The 18462-nt window shown below is 35.1% G+C and overlaps 1 protein-coding gene across 18 annotated transcripts in view; it reads left to right on the top strand.

The window, feature by feature from the left end:
• The window catches only part of swt1 (SWT1 RNA endoribonuclease homolog), a 63985-nt gene that overhangs the window by 25110 nt on the left and 20413 nt on the right, over positions 1 to 18462 (top strand). For 2 of the 18 annotated variants that reach the window (XM_087298376.1, XM_087298375.1), the window contains 14 exons: positions 2714 to 2804; positions 3089 to 3150; positions 4991 to 6056; positions 8770 to 8814; positions 8897 to 9026; positions 9168 to 9257; positions 9349 to 9537; positions 10894 to 10987; positions 11242 to 11411; positions 13159 to 13316; positions 13485 to 13623; positions 16486 to 16628; positions 16705 to 16856; positions 17396 to 17539. In XM_087298376.1, the coding sequence (XP_087154502.1) occupies positions 2724 to 2804; positions 3089 to 3150; positions 4991 to 6056; positions 8770 to 8814; positions 8897 to 9026; positions 9168 to 9257; positions 9349 to 9537; positions 10894 to 10987; positions 11242 to 11411; positions 13159 to 13316; positions 13485 to 13623; positions 16486 to 16628; positions 16705 to 16856; positions 17396 to 17539 (2663 nt within the window). In that variant the 5' untranslated portion in view covers positions 2714 to 2723. Of the gene's footprint in view, positions 1 to 26; positions 254 to 2713; positions 2805 to 3088; positions 3151 to 4990; positions 6057 to 8769; positions 8815 to 8896; positions 9027 to 9167; positions 9258 to 9348; positions 9538 to 10893; positions 10988 to 11241; positions 11412 to 13158; positions 13317 to 13484; positions 13624 to 16485; positions 16629 to 16704; positions 16857 to 17395; positions 18115 to 18462 lie in introns of those variants that run through there. The other 16 variants (XR_015518614.1, XM_087298384.1, XM_087298381.1 and 13 more) reach the window with 16 other exon arrangements.

Genomic DNA, 18462 nt, shown 5'->3' with positions numbered 1-18462 from the left:
TTCTCGCAAACTACGCAAACGGAAGTGAATTCGGAAAGGCTACTGTAGTACAAGCGGTGTGGAGAAGTGAGCAGCTCTTAAAGATATTAATATAGTTTTCTACTCTTATTGTCATTCAGTTTCATATTTAACAACACTCATCTGGGTAGGTAAACCTTTTTTTTGTTGAAGGGAAAACAACTAAAGCACAAAACGTTAGTAGATTCTTGAAGTCCTTCAGCGTCACAGAAGACTGTAAGTTGTAAACATTTAGGTGAGTCAAGGCAAGTCTGCTGTAATCTACATATTCATTGGTCGTTTCTGTCACAATTGCTTGTCTATATGACAGATAATATAAATACTGTACATGTTCTCCCATATTCACTGACGAGTATTCATTGTGAGTTGAGTTCAGTTGGTTTTCATTGGTGTTCTCTGTATCTCAAGCATGGACTGTATTCTGTCTAGATATCGCCGATATGTAGCGCGTGGGCAAATATATATAATAGAGGTAAAGTTGGTTTTGTATTCGCACATTCGTTCATTTAGAAGTCTCAATATTGTTTACCATGTTACTTTGAATATTCGATTGGAATTAGCATGCAAATATGACTTGAAAACAACATTAACATTTTATTTGACTGAACAATGTTGTACTTTGATAGTCATTTGGCTGCTAATATGATTTCACTGTTTAGAGTTTGCAAATAATACTTTTATGAAATTACATTATTAAGGGGAAAGTCTGAATGTTTGAATATAAATCCAACTTTACTTATATATATATATATATATATATATATATATATATATATATATATATATATATATATATATATATATATATTATATATATATATATATATATATATATATATATATATATATATAGTATTTGTTCTTGTAGAAACGCATGGAAAAGACTAGAATGCCACTTTATAGTACTACATTCTTATGTAAAAAATATATAATGCAACCACTATACTTACTTAAACAAGAATTGTATACACTTGAAATAAGAAGTTTACATACACTGTATAAAAAGCACATAAGCATTTAAAAAAAGTCAGATGTTAATGTGACAAAACTTTCTCTTTTAGGTAAGTTAGGATTATGAAAATTGTTTCTGTTATGCTTAATAGCAGAATAATGAAAGAGATATTTTTTGAGAAATTGTCATAACTTTTCTTGAAAGTCAAGTTTACATACAATAAGATTATTATGCCTCTGAAAAGGCTCAGATGATGGTGTCAAGGCTTTGGATCTGATTGGCAACATTTAAGTTAATTGGAGGCACAACTGTAGAATAGTATTTAAGGAATAAATGTGTGACAACATAGACAACAAGTCAGGATCAAAAAATAAAAAGCCAGATTACAATTTGCTAAATTACACTGGGAAAAAGATTCATTTTTTGGAGACATTTCCTGTGGTCTGGCAGAACTAAGATTGAACTGTTTGGCCATGATGACCAGTGTTGCATTTGGAGGACAAAGGGGAAAGCTTACAAGCCTAGGAACACCATCCCAACTGGAAAGTATGGGGGCAGCAGCATCATGTTTTGGGTCTGTTTTGCTGCAGGAGGGACTGGTGCACTTTACAACATAGATGGCATCATGAAGAAAGAACATTATGTAGAAATACTGAAGCAACGTCTCAAGATATCAGCCAGGAAATTAAAACTTGGCCCTAAGCATACTGCCAAATTAGTTAAAATGTGCTTTAAGGACAACAGAGTGAATGTTTTGGAGTGGACGTCACAAAGCCCTGATTTCAACCCTATAGAAAATTTGTGGGCAGAGTTGAAAAAGCTTGTGTGAGCAAGACAGACAACAAACCTGACTCAGTTACACCAATTCTGTCATGAGGAATGGGCCAAAATTCCTTCAAACTATTGTAAAAAGCTTGTAGAAGGATACCCAAAACATTTGACCAAAGTTTTACAGTTTAAAAGCAAAGCTAAAAAAAATACCAAGGAAATTTATGTAAACTTTTGACTGTCTTGAAATTAATAAATAAGTTCTCAAAAAAATTATTTCATTATTCTGGCATTTAGCAAATGTAAATCATTTAGGTAATCCCAACAAACCTAAAATAGTAAACGTTAAGTATGATTTACCATCAGACATTTAAAAAAATGGCTATGTTCCTTTTTTTAGAGTATGTGTAAACTTCTGGTTTCAACTGTGTGTATTAAACATGAACTTAAAAAATCAAACAAACAAATAGACAATAGGTGGATAGACCCTGGTGATTTGGTTTCAGTTCAGTTCAATTAATCTTTATTTCTATAGCACTTTTACAATATACATTGTGTCAAAGCAGCTTCACATAGAAGATTATAGTGAATTGGAACAGTCTCGGTTCAGTTTTCAGAGTTTAAGTTCAGTTCAGTTTAGTTCAATGTGGTTTAATATTCATTGCTGAGAGTTCAAACACTAAAGTTAAACTTTTTTAAATCTGGAGGTATTGAAGAAACTTTGAAAGTCTGAAGTTGTGAAATGTGAGTTGGTGCTTGATTAGAACTCTTTTTTTATTTGAATTAATTTATTTTAATATTATTATTATTTTTATTTATTTTGTAGTAAGGATTATTATTTAATTTTGATTTTTCCCTAAACCTGCCCGGGGTAAGTTTTGGGTATTGGGGTTTAAATGATTGTAAAATCTTGAAAAAAAAACCCTCAACAAAGACATGTTATACAATTTTTTTTTTTAATGTGATCTGTCACAGGGTTTTGGCGATGGCTAGCAAGAAATCAAAAAAGAAGAAACACAAAAAGGAGGAAAAACTCTCAAGTTGTTTATGTGAAGATGAGAAGGAGGTGAGTAATCTGCAGAATAGTATCTTGTGTTCTTTGTGTAGTACGTTTTTCTGTTTTGCAATTGTGTTTGTTTTTCATGATATTGGCAGTTTTAAGAAAAAAAAAAAAAAAAAATATATATATATATATATATATATATATATATATATGTGTGTGTGTGTGTGTGTATGTGTGTGTGTGTGTGTGTGTTAATTATGTATATTATGTCGATCTTATTTTTGGTTTGCATGCAAATCAATTTGGATTAAAGCATTTGGTAATAAAGTAAATGTTTTTGGTCACAGGAGAGAGACACAAAGCGATGTATCAGCTCAAAAAGCAAGCACAAACATCATCATTGTGTAAGGTGGGTCTTGGTGCTTAAAATATCTGAATATTTTGCAAATACATATATTAATAATAGTTTATTCCTGTGATTTTATCCTTATAATTTAAAATAGAACTTTCAGCAGCTATTTGTACCCGTGTTCAGTGGCACATGATACTGCAAAAAACATTCTAGTAGGTTGATTTGATGCTCAAGTAACATTGAAACTAATGTTGAATTTCATATTTTGTTGATATCAGTATGTAATAAAATTAAAGAATAAGTTGTTGTTATTGTTGTTGTTGTTTTGTATATTTAAAATAACATAAAAAGAAAGTAACAGTGGCAACATTTATGCTTTTTTATATTTATTATTGCAAATAAGTGCTATTATTTTCAACTATAATTGAAGAAGACCAATAATAACTGAACCTAGCATAGCAGCTTTGAGCCTGAAATAATGACTGCTGAAAATTCTGATATGATTCACAGGACTAAATTACTTTTTTACTATTATTAATCACAAAGAAATAATATAATTTTTTTTTACTGATTTACTTATCAGTTTCACTGATTTTATTTTAACATTAAATAAATTCAGCTGTTGTAAGCAAAAGAGTTTAATTTAAAAAAAATTAAAACATTTTGATACTAATAATGCATATTAACTGTTATACAGTTGAGGTCAGAATTATTAGCCCTCCTGTTAAATTGTAATTATTTTATGTCTTTTACCCAAATTTTGTTTAACAGAGAGAACACATTTCTAAACATAAAAGTTTTAATAACTAATTTCTAATAACTGATTTCTTTTATCTTTGCGATGATGACAGTACATATTATTTTAAGATATATATATTCAAGATACTAGTATTCAGCTTAAAGTGACATTTAAAGACGTACCTAGGTTAGCTAGGTTAGTTCGGCAAGGTAGGGTTATTAGGCAAGTCACTGTATAACAATGGTTTGTTCTGTGGCCAATTGAAAAAAAAATATTGCGTGAGTGGGCTAATAATATTGACCTTAAAATGTTGAATAATTTAACTTTGACTATAACTGTATATACGCACAGTACAAAAAAATTGCACACAACAATAAAAAACTCTTTTTTATTTAATCTATTTTATTTGGCTAATAATTACAGTTGTAGTCAGAATTAAAATGCCCCCCTTTGATTTTTTTTTCTTTTTTATATATTTTCCAAATTATGTTTAACAGAGGAAGCAAATTTTCACAGTATGTCTGATAATATTTTTTCTTCTGGAGAAAGTCTTATTTGTTTTATTTTGGCTAGAATAAAATCTTTATAAATTTTTTAAAACCATTTTAAGGTCAAAATTATTAGCTCCTTTAGGCTATTTTTTTTCGATCGACTACAGAACAAACCATTGTTATACAATAACTTGCTTAATTACCGAAACCTGCCTAATGAACCTAATTAACCTAGTTAAACTTTTAAATGTCACTTAAAGCTGTATAGAAATGTCTTGAAAAATATCTAGTAAAATATTATTCACTGTCATCATGGGAAAGATAAAAAAATCAGTTAGAATGAGTTTGATTAAAAATGAGTTAATAAAACTACTTTTGTCTATATTGTCTCTATGTTTAAAGATGTGTTAATCTCTCTGTTAAACAAAAATTGGGGGGGAAAGGGGTGGCTAATAATTCAGGGGGGCTAATAATTCTGACTTCAACTATGTCATAAATGATGAAGCCTTTTAATAGTGATGCATTTAGGTTCAAAATAAAAATTAAATTTTTTTGATAAATTGATTTAAGATTTTAATGATTGATTGCTTTGTAACAGAACATATTCATACAGACAATGTACAATAATAAAACATACCAATGGCATCTTTTTTTTCGTAATTTGCAGTTTTGATAAAGATGAAGCAAAAGGGAGAAGGGCCACTGTCTCATTGCCAGAGAAAACATTTGAAGCAATATTGAACCAAACAGCTGCTGGAGAAAGCAAGAGCAAAAAGAAAAGATCCAAAATTAATAAAAACAAAGGAACAGAGAAATCCAAACCAGTTCTTAATTTGCCTAATAAACATGAGAAAAAATGTCTGAATGCAAAAGGCAAGCAAAAAAATGCAAGTCCTCATATCTCTGAAAACAAGCCTAAAAACCAGCCTTCCTCAGACGAAGCTTCAAAAAAGAGAGAAAAGTTGGTGTCAAGAAAACCTCCATCAGAGGATCTCAGGTGGACACTTGCAAAGGATGACTGTTTAAAACTCCAGCAGAGAAGAATGAAGCCTGTGAAGCGCCGCTTGTCACAAGAGCTTCATGCTCAACCTAAACAAAGAAATATAAAAAACGGGACAGATGTAGCACAAACAAACTGTCAATTTAAATCTCCAACAGAAATGAGGAAAAAATTGGTGGGAAAAAGGTCCAAAAAGATCAACCAACCTGCTGGTGCCATTTTGCAGAATTCTCCTGGTAAAACCATGAAAAACAACTCAAAAGTAGCTATGTCAGCAGTGAAACATGTAAGATCCAAACTAAAACTACTAGAAGACATTTCACCCAAGAAGAAAGACCACCCTAAGCAGAGGAAAACACTTGGTGTAGTTTTAGGAGAAAAAAGTCCATCCTTTTGTGGATCTATAGCAAACACCAAATTCAAGATCCCAAAGTTACCCAGTGCTGTTAAAGCTCAGACAAACACAGATATATTTAATGTGAATTCTTCAGATAGTAGGACTCAAATTACCCCTCAGCCTTCTCTCCCTGGTTCTTCTCCAGCTAAACCCCAAAATTTCCTCTTGAGGCAGCAAATGCAGAAGCCTGAGGAGGTTTCTTCTCAAACCTCTTATGAACTCTCTTCTCTTTGCTCATCACATCTTTCATATGTATCACGCCAAGTCCAGCAGGTGTACACAGACGATAAAAGAGAGGTCACAATGACGGACAGTGCTTCTCACAATGAACATCATGTAAGTGTCTTGAGTTTGGACAAATTTGATTCAGTGTTGTTTATTTTTTTTCAGTTTTGATAACTTACACTGTTGCATCCTCTATTATTTTGCTGATTTGCTGACTTTGCCAGAGAGAAGTTTGAGCTAAGACAGGGCTCTATTTTAACAATATCATGCAAAGTCTAAAGCACATGGCGCAAAAGCATGAAGGGCATGTCCGAATCCACTTTTGCTATTTTAAGCAAAATACGGTTTGCGCATGGTCAAACAGGGTTGTGCTTATTTTCTTAATGAGTTATTTGTGTGTTTTCAGCATAATGTGCATTAAACCAATCAGAGTCTCATCTTACATTCCCTCTAAGAGTCAGTTGTTTTGCGGCATGACGCATTTGCTATTTACACAGCGGACTTTGTAGGTAGAAAAAACTGAAGGCTTCACTAGCAAGAAAACAGTTAAACAGACCATTCTCTTTACTTTTTCTTTACTTTACTCTTTACTTTACTCCTTTACTTTCATGGATAAGGAAACGGTGTTGTACGCACTCCACTAAAGACATCATTAGCCTACATATTTATTGTAGTTTGTTAAGCGCAAAGATTTGTTTCTAAACTATTTCAAAATTCAGCTCTACTTTCCAGTAAACGAATAAATGAACAATAATAATGAAGTGTAGTCAAAAAAACTGAGTTATATCCAAACACACGTCCTATTCTTATGCCTCATATGGTCCAAAACCAGACAGGTCGGCAAATCTAAACTTGATTTTATTAAAACAAATTGAAATATGGGTATAAATAATAATAATAATAATAATAACATTATACAACTGCAAATTGTCATAAATAAACTGAAAAAAATGCCACCCTGAGATAAAGAAGGCATGGAGGCAGTGGTTTTTATATTACCGTTGAAAATAATAATTTTTAAAAATGCACCTCAAAACATCTCCTTTCTAGAACTGCACACCCATGAGTTCAAAAAGTGGCACAAGTTGATTTACTATTTAAACAACGTGGTGCAAAACAGGAAAATTAGGGTTGTGTTGGTCTGAAAACAGCAACAAATTGCACCAAACACGTCTTGTGCCTTATTGCACTGGGTGTATGATAGGGCCCATAATGTTTATGAGGTCAAAGAAATGGAAATCGATAAAGATAATTATGTTAGTCTCAACACCAGCACACCATACGTCTGTTTATATTTAGCATAATATTTAATATATATATATATATATATATATATATATATATATATATATATATATATATATATATATATATATATATATATATATATATATATATAAAATGTTGATAACATCACTTTTAAAGTTATCCAAATTATATTATTAGTTATGCATATTACTAAAATATATTTACACTAGCAACATGTAGTATCTCTTATCGATTTATTACAATTATAAAGTTATTGTTCTCATCATAGTAATTATCTATGTGACTGGCCCTTAAGAACAGTTACGGTTACAGTTTTCATCCTTGTTCGGGCGTCGCGGTGGCGCATTAGGTAAAAGGTCGCCTCACAGCAAGAAAGTCGCTGTTTCGAGCCTCGGCTGGGTCAGTTGGCGTTTCTGTGTGGAGTGTGCATATTCTCCTCGCATTCACGTGGGTTTCCTCCGGATGCTCCGGTTTCCCCCACAGTCCAAAGACATGCGGTATAGGTGAATTGGATAGGCTAAGTTGCCTGCAGTGTATGTACTGTATGTGAATGAGTGTGTATGGATGTTTTCCAGAGATGGGTTGGGGCTGGAAGGGCATCCGCTGTGTAAACAACATGTGCTTGATAAGTTGCCGGTTCATTCCACTGTGGCGACCCCGGATTATTAAAGGGACTAAGCCAAAAAGAAATTGAATGAATCCTTGGTTTGTATGTGGAGATAGGATAGGATGAATTTTCATTATATTCTTCCCTTTCCCTGACTGCCTTCTTTCTAGAGAAAGCTTACTAGCTTGTGCACAGCAAAAACATCACAGAGTTTCTCTTTACATGAAGTCACATTTAAATAGAAAGGATATATGTTTTAGAGATAGAGATTGTTTACACTTTATAACATTTATTAGTCACTTCATTTATTCATTTTCTTTTCAGCTTAGTCCCTTTATTAATCTGGGGTCGCCACAGCGGAATGAACCGCCAACTTATCCAGCATATGTTTTTCAGAGCGGATTCCCTTTCAGCTGCACCCATCACTGGGAAACACCCATACACTCTAATTCACATATATAAACCACAGACAATTTAGCTTACCCAATTCATCCATGGGGCTTGTCTTTGGATTTGTGGGGGAAACTGGAGCACCCAGAGGAAACCCCATGCAAACATGGGTATAACATGCAAACTCCACACAGAAATGCTCACTGACCCAGCAGGGGCTGGAACCAGCGACCTTCTTCCTGTGAGGTGCCACCCTAGTCACTTCAACCTTCAATGCATATTATTTTTAGGGTGTACTTCTTATTTCTTGTTAAAATAAACATTTCAAAATTCATAAAAAACACACACAATAGTTGCATAGAAAAGTGCATACAAACTTGTGTATGAAATCACTAAAATTGTGGCTAAATGGCTTTTTGAGTCCCGCATACAGAATGGTGTAAAAAAAGAGGGCGGAGTCAATTCACACCATATTAAATAGGAAGCAACAGTGTATTTAAATATTTAAAATGCCATTGAATTGTAGAACGTTTTCACCACATATTTTGTCTGTTTCAGATATCGTCCCAAAAAGCTCCCAAAACCTACGACTTTGATCATGAGGTTAATAATGGATCTTTGTTTGCAGAATAAAATCATGTATGTTTGTCGAATATGTTTCTCATTCTCTTTTATTGATTATTAGGTGCATCTGGTGGAGGAGCTTCACCTGGCACGCTCTGAGAGGCGACTGGAGGTCAATGTGGAGCAGAACTGTGGAGAGCTCACCTGCAAGGACATTGATCCTCCAGAAGAGGGTGCCAACACCATTCTAAGTAAAAATACATGTTCAAAGTATCATACTGTAACTGGAATTACTAAGTAATGCCTTACAATTAGCACCTTCTTAAAAAGGATTTGCATTTGAATCATTGCCTTGTTTGATGGACAGTTGTGCTTTATGTCTGTGCATGAAGAAAAGCAAGCCCTCCTTATTGTTCTGGACACCAATGTGCTGCTCAGCCACCTGGAGTTTGTAAAGAAGATAAGATCAAGTGGATTTGGAGGTAAGATAAAAGATCAGGAACTCTAGTCAATAGTCTTTCAGATAATTTGAGACTAATCTTGGTTTTTAGTCTAAACACCTTCTCACTGCAGGTCTGGGATTCCCAACATTGCTGATACCGTGGGTGGTACTGCAGGAACTGGACTATCTAAAGAGTGGTAAACTCTCCAGCAAAGTTGAGGACAAAGCCAGGCCGGCAGTCCACTACATCTACAGCTGCCTGAAAAACCAGGAGCCCAGACTTATAGGCCAGTCAATGCAGCTGGCCTCCCAAGCTGACTGTGAGTGACTCTTATCCTTAGATGTAAGCAATATGTCACTACTAGGCGTTCACTTTTTCAGTACATGTTAAATAAATTAATTGCCAATACATTTAACTACTGAGGCATTTCCAAAAACATACATAGGCAAACATGGGTGGGGGGGGGGGGGGGGGGGGGGGGGGGGTTGACTTTAACTTTAACTGTATATAATACACCTCACCAAATACAATAGCTCCATTTTGACTGTACTATCTGTTTGAAATTTTAAATGTCCCTTCATTTGGCTTTTTGACAACCGATGTGATGTCTGAGATATGGCATTGAAAAATGCTGCTGTTTTTTCTTTTGATAGTTTAATAACCATCATTTTGTTATTGATGTTCGAATGAGGGTGCGGCTAACAAGTTGCCTAATTGTAATGTCCACCCTGTTACTTTGTGTCCACCCTGTTACTACTTCCAATCTGTTAACAATGAAGTTTTTTCATATTATTAAAATAAAATCAACATATATTACAGATGTTTTTTTTTTGGTTACTTGCATCCAAAGAACTGACAAGATTAACTGACTTAAAAACATGATTGGATTGCATTGCAGACTATTTTTCATACTTAAAGAAATATATTGAATTTACAATGTGCCTTAAATCATAAGTCGTTTTTAAATAATTATTGTTTAGTAATACATTTTAAAAATACTGTTGCAGGGTGAAGTGAGGGACATTTTAGCATACCTGCCAACGCCAACCTGCCATTAGTCTCCCATATTTCAGACCCATCTCCCGCTACCCTCCCATTTTGTTTTTTTTCAGGAAACCCCTTTCCCCCCACCCGGTCCTCAGCTTTTTGGTATAACACCCTCAGCCAGTTACTAAGCTGTGTTATTTAGACACCTCACCCCCGACACCTAGACATACAACATGTTCTCCCCGTGTTCGCGTGTGTTTCCTCCGGGTGGTCCGGTTTCCCCCACAGTCCAAAGATATGAGCTATAGGTGAATTGAGTAAGCTAAATTGTCCTTAGTGTATGTGTGTGAGTGAGTATGTGTGGATGTTTGCCAGTGATGTGTTGCAGCTGGAAGGGCATCTGCTGTGTTAAAACATATGCTGGATTAGTTGGTGGTTCATTCCACTGTGGCGACCCCAGATTATTAAAGGGACTTAGCCAAAAAGAAAATGAATGAATGAATGAATGAATGAATGAATGAAATCTAGATAAACTTAATTGCTCATATGGCGTAGTCAAATGAGCATATCTAAAATCAAACATTATGACGTTTAGATATTTGACTACAGTTTCAGTTCTCCTGATCTGGCATGCTCCTCTGTATGTTATAGTTTTATGATTTTGTCTTTGGTTTCATCTCTCTCATAGGTGGACCTGGTGTTGTTAATAATGATGACAGAGTCCTGCAGTGCTGTCTGCAGTACCAAGCTCTGTACCCAGAGGGTGCTCTAGTTCTTTGCACGTGAGTACATATGCTCAATCATATTTCTGTTCCACATCTAGGCATGTCTGCTCTAAATGTTAAGGACATTCCCATATGTTTGATCTGTCTTGTTATTTGACATAGCTTATGAAATGTGTTTGCTTTATGAATGAATTTAATATGATTTAGTTCTGCATTCTATTTCAGCCATTAGTGTCACTCTGAAGAGGACATGCCTTCCTTTTGTTTAAATGAATGTTCTCTCTTTCTGTCTCCCTGCTTTCTTTTTGTAGCAATGATAAGAACTTGTGCAGCAAGGCTCTGCTCAGTGGGGTGAAGGCCTATAGTAAGGCAGACTTGGTAATTGAGGCAGAGGGAACCACATCCAAAATCTTTGAACCAGATCAACAATACATCTGTGCTCGCCCTGCTGTGATGTCCCCAGCTGGACCGGTAGAGAAAGGTATGGTACAGATATTTGGGTTGTCATTTTTATTGTTATTGCTTCATTTGTTGTAAATATGCATATATGTTTAACTAAACAACTACTAAACAAGTAACATTGTTTATTAAAAACTTGCTAAACTCTTTGTAGGAATATTCTCATCATATAAATGTAAGAAATATTATAAATAAAGAAACATCTTAGATATTTCTTAGCCAAAATACAGCCAAAATGAATTTTAGAGGTCAAAATGTATAGCACCAAGAATAGGCCATGATTAAAAGAAAAAAATATATACATAGCGGTACCATTTTTGGCTTTTACCATAATGCCTACATTAACATATCAAACATAATGTAGTAATGGACACAGTCTATTGTATAAGGAGTCATATTAAAAATGCAAAACCTAAATTTAAAAAAAATTTAAATTTTTTTTTTTGCTTTTTATTTATTTATTTATTTTTTTTTTTTTACATTATACAGAGCCAAACACCAGATCTAGGAACAATGTATAATCAAATGTCAACAGGAAAATTAAAAGATGAAAACATGACATGAAAATATGACACTAGTTTTTTTTATATTGTCATGTTGTGTGTCCATTTCCCTCAAAAGAATTAAAAAAAAGGTTGCCAGACCTTATAAATTGTCTCAACAGACCCTTTGATAGCATGCTTTATTTTCTCCAACATAAGATGCGACATCACTTCGTTGGTGGAACAGGGTCTTTCCATTTAAACAATTTCAGTCTTTTAGCCATAGCATTTTAATTTGTCTTAATATGAGAAGGGCATTCTCAGGGGCCACCCTGAACAACGTGAGAAATGATGATGGCTCTACTACCATCCCAAATGCCTCAGAAAATAGCTCAAAAATACTAATCCAGTACATGTAAAGCTTTCAATTTTCGCTTCTAACGATTATGAAAAACATAATTGAGATAAAATGATTATTGCATCATATACCGTCCCCTTTCAAGTTGTACACATTTGTTGCTCTGCAAAGCTCAGTTTTACATGCAAAATTACTAAAAGCATCTACTGTAATGTAACTTTTGCAGCATGAGATGCGCATTATTCATTGATGTAACGCACACAATAGTCCTGCTGCTGACTGTTTTATTATTAATCAAACAACAAAAGGTCAAAATCACTCACTGCTCTTGACTTAAGGACTTTTGTTGCTATAATTAAAGTTTTTTTTTTTTTCTCACAGTGAAGAATGATCATTAAAGCAAAGTTTGTTTTATAATTTTATTTTATTTATTTCCCTTTACTTATTTACAATGGGGAAAATAACTGTATATATACAGTTGAAGTAAGAATTATTAGCCCTCCTGAATTATTAGTGTTGGATTTGAGCCACTTCCATATGTAGTCCTCAACCCAGTGTAGTTTAGATATGCAGAGTCGCATCGAAATTTTTATGATTTTCAGTTCACAATGCAATTTGATAATGGTTTTATAATATTAATATAATATATTAATAAATGATGTGAACAACCTAACAAAATTGAACCAGAGCAAGATTCAAATTTTCTTTTATTGTAATTTAAAACATCACAAAATATACATTGCAGAACAAGATAACATTGCACAGGTACACAATAAAAGCTATAGATTTTTTTTTTGTTTAAATACTGAAATAAAAGTGCTAATGTTTACAATGTTTACTTGGTCTAAATTCAACATTTGTCAATAAAACTGAAACATCCTGACTTGAATGTAAAGTCTTTTTGTTGCCACCCTTCTGTGTAAACGAAGCAGAGAAGCAAGGATCGCAAGACAACAGCAATAGCATTGTGGTGGATGAACAAGAGTTGATCGAGTATGTGTCTTTGCTGGAGTCCTCCCTTCAGGCGGCGCTCTCTGAGGTACTAACGGAGGAGATGAAAGCAGCCTATGGAGACCTGTGGATTGAGGTATTTCTGCACCCAATGATAGTTCATTAATCTTATATGAAGCCTATATTAAAAACTGCTCTGCATTCATCTTAATACATTAGTCATATCTTGAGTAGGATTCAGGGCTCTTATTGTATTTGTTGATCTTCTGCAAAGTCCTCTGTGTCCTTGCATTTGTGCATGCAGATAGTGTATGTGAAGCCTCCCTGGAGTCTGGAGGGGCTGCTGAAGTGTTTTAAGAAGCACTGGATCGCCGTCTTTGGACTCATTATCAATAGAAGCCTGCTCAGCTGTGTGGAAATGCTCAGTGACTGTCTCTGTTCAGGTGTGTATAATCCATCAAGTTCACTTAAACGGGTAGTTAATTAATGCTGGTAATTTACTCGCCCTCAGGCCATCCAAGATGTAGGTGACTCATTTTCTGCAGTAGAACATTAAAGCGAATTTGAGCTGATTTACTGCAAGTGTGTTTTGGGACTTGATCCAAGCCTGTGGTCAAAAGTGTTTTTCAGATATTGTTAAGTGCACCTTAGAGTTTTTAGCTGAGACGGTGGTTCATAAAACTGTGATTCATAAAATAATTGGTAGCTGTCTCTCATATACAAACAAATTCACACGTGTAATTGTATCCTTGCATACATCATTGTGTGACAGGAAGCTTGTTCTCCAGATTATCCCTTTGTTTTGGTGGTTAAAATAAAATAATATTTTAAATACTGTAAATCAGAATACTGTAGATTTGTTTTAATTCCAATGTTTAGTACAATTTTATAATTCTGCTAAGTCTAATTGTAGAATTTATATTCTGTTGGGGAATTCTGAACAAGTCAAGTTTATTTACACTCACCAGCCACTTTATTAAGTACACCTCACTAGTACCAGGTTGGACCCTCCTTTTGCCTTCAGGACTGCCTTAAAGTAGCCATCAGAAGATGGGTTCACTGTGGTCATAAAGGGATGGACATGGTCAGCAATAATACTCGGGTAGGCTGTAGCGTTAATACAGTGCTCAATTGGTGAAATACTCAGACCAGCCCTTCTGGCACTAACAACCATGCCACGTTTAAAGTAACTTAAATCACCTTTTTTCCCCATTCTGATGCTCGGTTTGAACTGCAGCAGATTGTCTTGACCATGTCTACATGCCTAAATGCATTGAGTTGCTGCCATGTGATTGGCTGATTTGAAATTTGCGTTAACGAGCTGTTGGACAGGTGTACCTAATAAAGTGGCCAATGAGTGTATATAGCACATTTCATAACGATAATAAAAAAATAATAATAATCATATTCTGTTTCACTATCATTAAATGTTTGATAGTGTATTCTACTATGGTAGTCAATGGTTATCTGTTTCCAGCATTCTTTAAAATACCTTTTTTTGTGTTTAACAAAAAAGAAACTGAAACAGGGTCCGAACAATATATAGAACAATATATATTGACTATAGTTAATAAATATGTTTTTTTTTCACATAAGCAAATATTTAATACCTAATATTTATGTTTCCACTAAACACAAACTTAATTGGTGTTTGTGTGTGTATGCGCACCTCAGAGTTTGTGGTTTGGATCCACATTGGTGCACAATCTGTCCTCAAGTGGTGTGTGTGTAGTTATGAGTTTGACCTCATTCTGCCAATCACTGCAGCAGGAGTATGACTGTGCCTTTCTTCTCTGCTGCCTTTGGCCATGAGCCCAGCCCGACAGAGGGGAGGAAGAGGGAGTCTGTGCAGGAGCGGAGGGGTGGAAAAATACCAGGGGCCTCCTGTTCTTGCCTAAATGTGATTTACTGCACTTTACGTGTTGTAGGGTGGGAGTGTTGAAGGAGTGTCTTTCTCTCGTTTTGTGTGCTCTTTTGTATCAGTGGGCTAATGATATGCCCAAGAGGCGATGACCTTTTATATATGTGTCTCTCTCTCCCTTCGAGCTGTGAACATGCTTGTGACCCTTTGTTTTCTGCCCACTCCTGTCTTTATAAGCTCCTCTCCTCCCTTCCTCTCTTCAGCAGTGACCACAGGCCGTCAGTGCAGCCGGACTCCAGAAATAGAGGAGATCATTAAAAAAGATCATAACCACACCCAGTAGAATATAGAGGGAATAAAGTGACTCTGTTGTTCTACACTGTATAATTTATTATCTAAACTTATAATATTTAACTCATTGTCATTAAAATTTGCATGTGATTTCAGGCATTTGTATGCGATTTCTCAAAACCTGTTGGCGAGTCAAAATCAGGGCTAAAACAACCAGACTCATTCATGCATTTGTCACTTCCAGGATTGACCACTGTAATGCACTTTTTGTTGGTTTACCTGCTAAATTAATTAAACGGCTACAGTATATTCAAAACTCAGCGGCACGCATTCTCACATGCACTCCACCACGGCAGCACATTACTGGTGTGCTTTATAGCTTGCATTGGCTCCCACTTCAGTCCCATATCATTTTTAAAAAAACTCACACTTGCATATAAAGCTCTACATGGTACCGCTCTTTCCTATATCTGTGACATTGTCTCTCAGTACACACCTTCTCGTTCCCTGCGGTCTGCTGATGCTTTCACCCTTCAACAGCCACCCTGTAGACTAAAATCAATGGGGGAGAGAGCCTTCTCTGTAGCTGCTCCCAGGTTATGGAATGTTCTCCATAACCTGTAAGAAATGCTTCCACACTAGCTAGTTTTAAGAAGATGCTAAAAACTCATCTTTTTAAGACTGCATTTTTAGATTTTTGATTATTCTGTGGTTTTATTTTAGAGCTTTTGTATTTGTATTTTATGGCATGTTTGATTTCTCTGTTGTTGTAGCTCTTTGGGTCTTAGAAAAGTGCATTATAAATAATGTATTATTATTATAATTATTATTATTTTTTTATTAATATGCAGTCTGAACTTGCCATTATTTAACCCATTTTAACTTGGAATTAATTTGCCTTAATTTTTATAATTATGCAGTTCATTTACTCACTTTAAGTACAGTCAACTAATCACTTTAAAGCATCCTATTTATCTGTCTGTCTGTTATTCTGTTGTACTTTGTTTATTCTTCTGTCTCTCCATCATTTAATCAATCAATCAATCCATGTCTGTCCATGTTTTTTCTTAGTTTTATTTTTTCATCAATGGATCTATTGGTGCGTCTAACTTTCTGTCTAATCTCAATTTTGTTATGTTCTATCTGTTCTTAGACAGGTCTGTAGAGCACACATCTGTTCTTAGTGCTGTGAGTTTGGCTACAGAGCTGCTGTCTGCACTGTCTAGCAGATCTCAGTACAACGGTCACGTAGCCCATGCTCTTTCTACACTTCATACACTACAGCATAGATTACAGGTAAGCTTCATTACAACATGACTCTGAGTAATTGTTACATTCTGATTACTCATCATGATTTCTCTCTGTGTGTCAGTCTCCAAAAGCTCTATTAAAAAGCGGCGAAGCTGATAATGAGGACTCTCTGATGGCGGAAATAGAGGATGATGTAGCTTTACCTCCTTCCACATCCCATCAGGAGGTTTGGGCGTTGTTTGAGAGCATCTGGAACAACGTGTGTCAGATAAGGTGAGAGAGGCAGTTACAAATGATGAAAGTGTATTTCTCAACATGCAATTTAGTGACAGTAAGATGTCTTTTTGCACTGTAGTAAAACATTTATTTGTGTTTTAAATAAATACTGTTCTTCTGAACTTTCTATTCAATACAAATCAGGGGAAAATCACTCAAAACCTTTTTGTTTAATGATATGAATAATATCAGCAACACATTAGCATATTAGAATAATGTTTGAAGTATCCCATCACTGAAGTGTAATGATGTCGAAAATTCAGATTTGCTATCATAAAAATAAATGACATTTTAAAAAGTTATTTTAATGTCATTTGTTTTACAATATTACTGTGTTTTTAATTAAATTTTAAAGCAATCATGACTTCCGTCAATAACCCCAAAAATACAGTATTTTTATATTAAATGCAGGTTACATGCTCTGCTTAAATATGAACCTGATAATAAATCCTGATCAGGTTCTGTTTGGAATATACTGACTCCTATCAAAAAGAAACTTCAATGCATTACAGAGTCTTTTTTTTCTCTCTTTTCAGTTCATCTTTGTTCTCAGCACTCCGCTATACTCCAGGAACCACTGAGCCCAGTCTGCGATCTACCTCACCCCCACCTCAGGAAGCTCTGTCATGCCTACAAAGACTCTCCACTGCACTAAAACAGCTACTGGAGGCTCTTCAGAGGTATGCGCATGCTAGTAAAAACAAGCACACAACTCTGCAGTATTAGCAGAATCTATTAACATTCCAGTCATGTGCTTGCTGAAAGAACTCGGTCAATTTCTTTCCTTAGTCATCTGGGCATGTAGAGGACAGAAGTAGGCTTGTGTCGCACGTGGAATGGGGGTTACGTCTTAATCTTCATAATCATCAGACTCGGTGCATACTCATTATCAAGCCCTCCCCGATCCTGTCGGTTTGTGTCTTCGTGACTCACTTCCGGTGCTCAGCATTTCTCAGCCTTCATGGCTCATAGCACAAGGCGTACAGATTTGACTGTGACATGGCAATTTTTCCTCTAAATTAGGATTTCTGCATCGCGCAAGCACAAATCATGATGCGTATCATAGCTGTCCTAACAGAGACAGCTCTTGATGTTGCAGTATAATAGTACCATAGACTTGCCTCACTAGCATATTAAACTGATGGCATGTATTATTCATGCCTTCTAAAGTTTTGGGGAATTTTAGTATTAATATATTGGTCTTAAAAGGGTTCCAATTTTGGCCTTTTTACAAGATGTAAAATAAAAAATTTTAGCTGCGTCCCAAATGGCACACTATACACTATGCACTCATGCACTATGTACTTATGCACTTACACACTCAACAGGATAGTATATGTATGTAGTGGCATCCCAAATGGCACACTTATGTATTTTTACTAAGCGGAAATTCAAACCGTTTCCCTGATGACGTTTGACTGTTGCCAAATCAGTGAAATAAACGACTGAATTATCAAGTAATACCTGCCGTGAGTATTGCTGCATTCACCATCGGGAGGCGCTATAATCACTCTCGTAGGAGAATTTTGCTTTCACCATCCAAAATAAATAAAGTTATTCAACATGTGCGTCCGATCGCTCCGCCCCTTCCGCTACGTAAGCA

Source organism: Danio rerio, chromosome 20 (genome assembly GCF_052040795.2).
Source record: "Danio rerio strain M-AB ecotype USA chromosome 20, GRCz13ab, whole genome shotgun sequence".
Taxonomy (NCBI): domain Eukaryota; kingdom Metazoa; phylum Chordata; class Actinopteri; order Cypriniformes; family Danionidae; genus Danio; species Danio rerio.
This window is presented reverse-complemented; position numbering and strand designations above follow the sequence as displayed.